Source organism: Scyliorhinus torazame, chromosome 14 (genome assembly GCF_047496885.1).
Source record: "Scyliorhinus torazame isolate Kashiwa2021f chromosome 14, sScyTor2.1, whole genome shotgun sequence".
Taxonomy (NCBI): domain Eukaryota; kingdom Metazoa; phylum Chordata; class Chondrichthyes; order Carcharhiniformes; family Scyliorhinidae; genus Scyliorhinus; species Scyliorhinus torazame.
In genome coordinates, this window is record NC_092720.1 from 168,660,703 (window position 1) to 168,668,623 (window position 7,921).

The 7,921-nt window shown below is 46.3% G+C and overlaps 1 protein-coding gene across 2 annotated transcripts; it reads right to left on the reverse strand.

Annotated features, from left to right (window-relative positions):
* Positions 1–2,038: 2,038 nt before the first annotated feature.
* On the reverse strand, positions 2,039–6,269 carry LOC140390202 (beta-2-microglobulin-like). Of its 2 annotated transcripts, XM_072475159.1 has the most exons (4): positions 6,093–6,269; positions 4,812–5,084; positions 3,295–3,320; positions 2,039–3,197 (listed from the first exon to the last, which is right to left on the reverse strand). In XM_072475159.1, exons 1-3 carry the CDS (start codon positions 6,142–6,144, stop codon positions 3,310–3,312), a joined length of 336 nt encoding a protein of 111 aa, XP_072331260.1. In that variant the 5' UTR covers positions 6,145–6,269; the 3' UTR covers positions 2,039–3,197; positions 3,295–3,309. The 2 variants fall into 2 exon arrangements, with proteins under 2 accessions (XP_072331260.1, XP_072331259.1); XM_072475158.1 differs by having other exon boundaries at positions 2,039–3,320.
* Between the last annotated feature and the right edge of the window lie 1,652 nt (positions 6,270–7,921).

Sequence of the window (7,921 nt, forward strand, 5' to 3'; positions counted from 1 at the left end):
AGCTTATTATTCCAACCTTTGCTACCAATACCACTTCACTTATCAAAAGGTCAGAATAAAACAGCAGGTGGGAACTGAGTTCAGTCATTTCATCCACAGCTTGGTATATGCACAGATTGAGAACACCATCCACCAGGTACGTGGTACGTACTCGTGCGACTCGGCCAACGTTGTCTACCTCATACGCTGCAGGAAAGGACGTCCCGAAGCGTGGTACATTGACGAAACCATGCAGACGCTGCGACAACGAATGAACGGATATCGCGCGACAATCACCAGGCAGGAATGTTCCCTTCCAGTGGGGAACACTTCAGCAGTCAAGGGCATTCAGCCTCTGATCTCCGGGTAAGCATTCTCCAAGGCGGCCTTCAGGACGCGCGACAACGCAGAATCGCCGAGCAGAAACTTATAGCCAAGTTCCACACACATGAGTGCGGCCTCAACCGGGACCTGGGATTCATATCGCATTACATTCATCCCCCACCACCTGGCCTGTGAAATCCTACCAACTGTCCTGGCTTGACACAATTCACACCTCTTTAACCTGGGGTTACCCCATCTCTGGATCTGTAAAGACTTAATCACCTGCTAATGCTCGTATTCCAAGCATTGTCTGGCATCTTTGAATCTGTCTATATATATGTTTCTGGAACATACCTCTTCATTCACCTGAGGAAGGAGCAGTGCTCCAAAAGCTAGTCCAAACCTGGTGTTGTAAGACTTTTATGCACAGATTGACACCCGAAGACTCCTAAAACATTACAAGTAGTGGGATCAATGCCTCAATGAACAGAGGCTTCCTGAATGAATCATCGCCTAATTCTTTCTACCTTTAACATAGAAATTACAAATTAGCCTTTTGAGTCAGCTCCACAATTCAATATAATCATGGTTGATCCTCGAATCTCAATATCACATTCATTTTTTAAATCTCTATACATCTTGATGGCATTAACATTTTAAAAATTATCTTTCTTGAATACATTGTGACTTGGCATCCACAACCTTCTGTGGCAAAGAATTCCATAGGTTCTCTACCCTTTGAGGGAAGAGTTTTTTTTTCTCATCTCAGTCCTAAATGGTCTGCCCCGTACCCAGAGACTGTGCCCACTGGTTCCATAATAATATTGATTAGTGTCACAAGTAGGCTTACATTAACAGTGCAATTACGTTACTGTGAAAATCCCCTTGTCGCCACACTCGGGCGCCTGTTCGGGTATAGTGCGAAAGAATTCAGAATGTCCAATTCACCCAACAAGCACATCTTTCGGGACTTGCGGGAGGAAACTGGAGCACCCGGAGGAAACCCACGCAGACACGGGGAGAACGTACAGACTCCGCACAGACAGTGACCCAAGCCGGGAATTGAACCAGAGACCCATGCGCTGTGAAGCAACAGTGCTAATCACTGTGCTACCTAGACTCCCCAATCAGTGAAAACATCCTCCCTGCACCAAGTCTGTCTAAGCACTGTTAGAATTTTCTATGTTTCAATATTCTCTCATCCTTCTAAACTAGTGAATACAGGCCCAGTTGAACCAATCTCTCTCATAGTATAGTCCTGCCAACCCTGTCAGGCTTGTGAACGTCCATTGCATTCACTCTATGGCAAGTATATCCTTTCTTAGGTAGCAAGACCAAAACTGCACACACTACTCCAGGTGTGATCTCACCAAGGTCCTGCATAACCAGCAAGACATCACTACCTGTGAACTCAAATCTTCTTGCAATGAAGGCCAATGTGCCATTTGCCTTCCTAATTGCTTGCTTCCCCTCTACTTTCATTGACTGGTGCACAAGGACATCCAGATCGCTTTTTATATCCACACTTCCCAATCTATCACTTTCTGTTTTTCACATCGAAGTGTAGAATGTCGCATTTAGCTGCATTTTACTACATCTGCTATGTGTTTGCCCACTCACTCAAGTTATCTAAATCACCTTGAAGCCTCCTCGCATCTGGGATTACTCACAATAATGCTTGGGTGAATGAGATGGTTTCTTCTCTCCAGTGCAGTTAAATGAGACAACAAGGAGATAAGGGGAAGATTTTATTCACACCAATAAGCATACAGAGAATAATAAAACTTCACTCAATATATGAAATTTGAAACAATTTTTTTTTAAACAGTGTGATACCCGCCAAATTACAAGTTGCAAAAACACATGATAATTAGCATTGAGTGTCGAATATTTGCAAAAGTTACCTTTAAAAGTTAATCCATGTGGTGGTGATAATCTCTGTACTATGCCAAATCCAAGTATGAAAACAGTGATGTCCCAACAAATTAAAATATCCAATGGGACCCGGACTTTTCCAGTACATTGCAGGATTTCCAAGGGTCAATCTGCAGGGTGGAATGGGAAGCCCGATGGGCAAAGGACAGCTTTGGGCTGGCTCGAGATATTTCAAATGGACCCAATGTGCAGGCTTCTGGCCCGGAGTACAAACATAAATTGCTGGGACCCTTGCTGTGAGGGGAATAAGATGTGCAACTGCTGTTCCCGGTTCTGGAATCAAAAACTTCTGATCGAAGAGAAACACCAATGCAAATTTTGGAGTGATTGGGCCAATTGTCTGAGAGGTGCCAGTTTGGAGTATCCTTCTGCTTAGTTCTCTAACTCTCGAGCAATTTTGAGAGTCGGGTAATGAGGGGACAAGTGAGTATCTCAATTGAGATTTTGACTGCAGACCACAGTGTGTGTCCCCAGTTAGCGTATGCGGTGGGCCATCTAAATTCCCCCTTTACTTTAGCGAGAATGTAATATCCCGCTGGACAGGATGAGCGGTTAAATCCTGGCCAGGGCTTTTTTTCTTGCTCTTGCATCCTGTTTAATTTGAAAATGTACTCCTACCATGTAGTAATTTTAAATCAGCCAAGTCAATGGGCAGAATTACATGGTCCGCGTCCCGTCCGTGGTGATCTTGCGGCGGGCGCGGCTGAAGAATCCAGCCCAACATTTCACAACTTCATTGATGGATACTGATGAGAAGCTAAAGCTCTCGCAGATATGGAGACAAAGCCCAGGGCGTAAGTGACAGAGATTACAAAACTAAACACAAATTTATTTCCCACCACCTAAACTAATCAATGCCATCATGTTATTGATTTTCTGTAAAATATTTGAAAATAGGTTTAAGAAAGCGGATTTTATCCCCCGAAGTGGTTGATTCATTGACTAGCGTTGTCCAATGGCTGCAAAAGAAGAAAAACACCGGCCGTCGAATTGAGTTTTGTGTTGGAACATGTACCATCAATAGCCATGGCTACTCGGCTGTAAGACAGTGCTTACCTCTGCTGCGACAGGTTAGTAGCTGTCTGTGGGTGAAAGCATAAAACAACATCATTAGTCAGTGACCAAAACCTACAACTGCCCACCAGTCACTCCGGCTTCAATTGCACATTGGAGTATGGAAATTACCAGTTGGAAGACCAATATCCATCTAGTTTGCCCTCCTTCATTCTGGCAATTGCATGATAATCAAACTGTTAACTAGTCAGCAATTAATCTCGAAAAATGGAAGTCTATGAAACTTAGTGGTGGTAAGCTTTGGAATCCACAGACCCAAGCATTCATAATGAGCCAGCTAGAGAAACAGATTTCTGGGTGTCTGTTTCTGCTGATACACTTCCCAAATGGGCTTGGCTGAGCTTCAAGGCTCTCGTATGGCTAAACTCAGCAGGGATCTATTGTTCTGACAGGATAAACTGGAGTACCTGTTTTGATTAATTTACACCTTTGAGGTTATAAAAAATTATTCCTTCTTTGATGTTTTTGTTAATGCCTTTGTGTTTATCTGGGTAAACTAAGAGGTGTGAATCCAGTAAAGTTTCTGTTATTGATACAATAGTGGTTCTGCCTGACTGATACTTTTGTAGGGTTGTAAGAATAGCAGTTTTTTTCCCCCAAAGAAAATTTCTGAATGCGCATATTTTTTCTCAGTATTTCAAGACTTGCCATTGTTATTATGTGACTCATTAGTTTGACAGATTGGCTCATCTCTGCCAATAATTCTTTTGTCTACAATGTACATACTGTGTACGTTCCCTTGGCTGCAGAAAAATACTTTTCACTGTACTTCGGTACATGTGACAATAAATATCAATCAAAATCAATCAAACATTGTGCATAGTGGACAGGAGGGTGGGGGTGGGGGGTGGAGGATGCGAGTGACCAAATGCTTTGGAACTAAGTCCCAAAGAATGAGGCAGGTCTTCTAATCAGGGTGACTCTGATCTGTCTCCAAGGTCAGCAAAGTCCAATCCTTATCCCACCTCCTCGGGGCAAAGATTTTGTGTAATGAGCCCTTTATATCAAGGATGGTCTGCCAAGTCAGGAAGTTGTTTCGACACAAACTACCCACTCCAGTACGGAAAATCCAGCCTAAACCCTAGTACACTTGTAATTTTACAAAAGAGTTCACATGGTTTATGTCTCCTCCAGAATAATGAATAGGAGTCATGTACAGTGCAGAATCTTATCGGACATTGACATCAAATGTTCAATGGAAGGAGTTTAACATTTACAGAATATATCATAGGCTAACATTCAAGCTGCAGGTCAGTGTAACTGGAGATATGCTGGGGAACCAACACCATCCCTCCCCCCACTCAGATCTTTCCAGGCAAGGCTTGCATGTCAATTGACTGAGAAGTACAAACAATCTGACACTGATTGCCACTTCACAGAAGTAATACATATCGGATAAAGTTTGCAGTTGCCGATCTGGTATCACAGATGGTGAGAGTATGTGTGGGTAAGTTTGTGTTGATGCACATTAGTCATGACGAGCAGACAAGATTACTTACCAAGCTGAACCGTTTTGATCACACCATTGTGTTCCACTTTACAAGCATACTTGACTCCGCTCTGGGGGGTGATTTCTGCAAACCTGGTGAGTCTGAAGCTCCAATCGGCCACGAAGGAGAGGTCAGACTGGTTGGCATGGTTTAGGATTTGTCCATCCATCAGCAGCTCCAGCTTGATGTTAGGTGGAGTGAAACCTTTGGCATGACAGAGCAGCACATTGCTTTTGCCTTCCTTGATGGGTTTATAGGTGTACACCTGTACATCAGGAGCAGCTAAGGGACAGAGCAGAGGTTCAGAGTAAAGAGCAGATCAACTGAACCCACATTCAAATTCTTCACTCACTGACTGGGGTTGATCACCTAGATACTAAGGCTGGAAATAATCCAGACACTGACTGGGATACATCTGTACACCCACTGGGATCATACAGTCTTCTAGCCTTTGGGAAATATCCATAGGTTGACTAGAATTTCTCTGTCACAGCGGATGGGACACACGGATATGAGAGAGAGAAAAAAGAGAGTGGCAAAAAATACAAGATTCAGAAGACAAAACGAGATAAAAGTAAAAGTTTCAACTGAATCTGGAGAAGAGAAAAATGCTCTAGATACTGGACTTCTAGAACAGGAACAGAAAATGTTGGAAATAGCATTCTGACGGAAAGCATAACAGTTCATCTTTCAGCTTGACAAGAGGTCATCGATCTGAAACACACCTCACCACCAATAAAGGCTGCTGAGCATTTCCAACATTTTGTTTTGATACAGGATGTGGTGAAAAGTATAGTTTTGATCAACAAAGTGCGCAGTTTTCATGGGTGGTTCTGGTCTCTGGGTGACGACAGGACTAGAGCCCAGTCCCTGAGCCATGGATTCACCTGTGGCAAACTCCCACCTCAACTTCACAAACACGTTTACACTATCGCTAACATGAGCAGTCATGGGGAAGGGGACTCCAGAAATTCAACAAAACGTTATCTAGGGGTGGCGAAGGCAAAAATCAGCTTTGAGATATTGTTCATTGCTCTTCCCTCCAGAGTGCTCCCCCCCCCCCCCCCCCTCCCCTCTGAGAAAGTAATGGGTTCCTCGCTGAACCGTAAGCGAGGTCATTTACTGCTCTGACACAATTATCAATTTTAGCTGGTACTTTGTAGAAAGGAATGTGGAGAGAGGGGGCACAGAGAAGAGGGGCCGAACGGTTCTCTCAAGTTTAAATTATTTCCTCCACTCTGATCAGCGGCAGCGCATTCACCCATGGAGCTGCCCTCACACCAAACTCACTTGTAGCCAGGCACAGGGCCACCATCAAGGACAACACGGCGAGCTTCAACATCTTGCTGGGGGTTCGGGCTTCACTCTGGGTTTGGATCAGGACTCTCTCCAATTCACTGCTGATTCGGGCTCTCCTCTCGCACCTTCTGTGCCTCTCTTCCTGGGCTCCCGAATAAACTGCAGCAAGCCAGCGGGCGCTGCACCAATCAGAAAATCAGCCGCCCCGCCCGGCGCCGCCCACCGTGCCCGCTGCAGCCAATCCCAATATTCGGCCCTGTTGAGGTCACCGGTCTCCGGGTGAAAGAGAGCTGCACAGTTTGTGAAACGGGCCAGTCCGAGTAGGCGGATCCGCAGCAGCCGCGAAAGCGAAACCTCCTCAGCGGGCAACAATAAGCTGATCTCACACAATCACAGCCATTTTCACTGGTTGGGCCCCATGTACACAATGTGAACACGGATAAAAATAGAGGAAGACATAGGAACTTGCACTCCTGAAAAATATATGACTACAGAATGAGGCTCTTCAGCCCTTCATGGGAGTGCTGGCTCCTCTGCAGAAATATTGTCAGTGGGTTCGGGGGGGTTTGAGTTGGGAATTGTCAGTGGGATGGGGGGGGGGGTTTTGAGTTGGGGATTGTCAGTGGGATCGGGGGATCGGGGGGCTTGAATTGGGGACTGTCAGTGGGATCGACGGGTTTGAGTTTGGGATTGTCAGTGGGATCGGGGGGGCTTGAGTTGGGGATTGTCAGTGGGATCGACGGGTTTGAGTTTGGGAATTGTCAGTGGGATCGGGGGGCTTGAATTGGGGACTGTCAGTGGGATCGACGGGTTTGTGTTTGGGGATTGTCAGTGGGATCGACGGGTTTGAGTTTGGGATTGTCAGTGGGATCGGGTTTGAGTTGGGGATTGTCAGTGGGATCGGGGGGTTTGAGTTGGGAATTGTCAGTGGGATCGGGGGGCTTGAGTTGGGGAATGTCAGTGGGATCGGGCGGTTTGAGTTTGGGATTGTCAGTGGGAGCGGGGGTTTGAGTTTGGGATTGTCAGTGGGATTGGGGTGTTTGAGTTGGGAATTGTCAGTGGGATCGGGGTGTTTGCGTTTGGGATTGTCAGTGGGATCGGGGAGTTTGGGTTGGAAATTGTCAGTGGGAACGGGGGGGTTGAGTTTGGGAATTGTCAGTGGGATCGGGGGTTTGAGTTTGGGATTGTCAGTTGGATCGGGGAGTTTGGTTTGGAAATTGTCAGTGGGATCGGGGGGGTTTGAGTTTGGGATTGTCAGTGGGATCGGGGGTTTGAGTTTGGGATTGTCAGTGGGATCGGGGAGTTTGGGTTGGAAATTGTCAGTGGGATCGGGGGTTTGAGTTTGGGATTGTCAGCGGGATCGGGGGTGTGAGTTTGGGATTGTCAGTGCGATCGGGGGGTTTGCGTTGGAAATTGTCAGTGGGATCGGGTCGTTTGCGTTGGAAATTGTCAGTGGGAACGGGGGGTTTGAGTTTGGGATTGTCAGTGGGATCGGGGGTTTGAGTTTGGGATTGTCAGTGGGATCGGGGAGTTTGGGTTGGAAATTGTCAGTGGGATCGGGGGGTTTGCGTTGGAAATTGTCAGTGGGATCGGGGGTTTTGAGTTGGGAATTGTCAGTGGGATCGGGAGGTTTGAGTTGGGGATTGTCAGTGGGATTGGGTTTGGGTTGGGGATTGTCAGTGGGATCGGGTTTGGGTTGGGAATTGTCAGTGGGATCGGGGGGTTTGGGTTGGGAATTGTCAGTGGGATTGGGTTTGGGTTGGGAATTGTCAGTGGGATCGGGGGTTTTGGGTTGGGAATTGTCAGTGGGATCGGGTTTG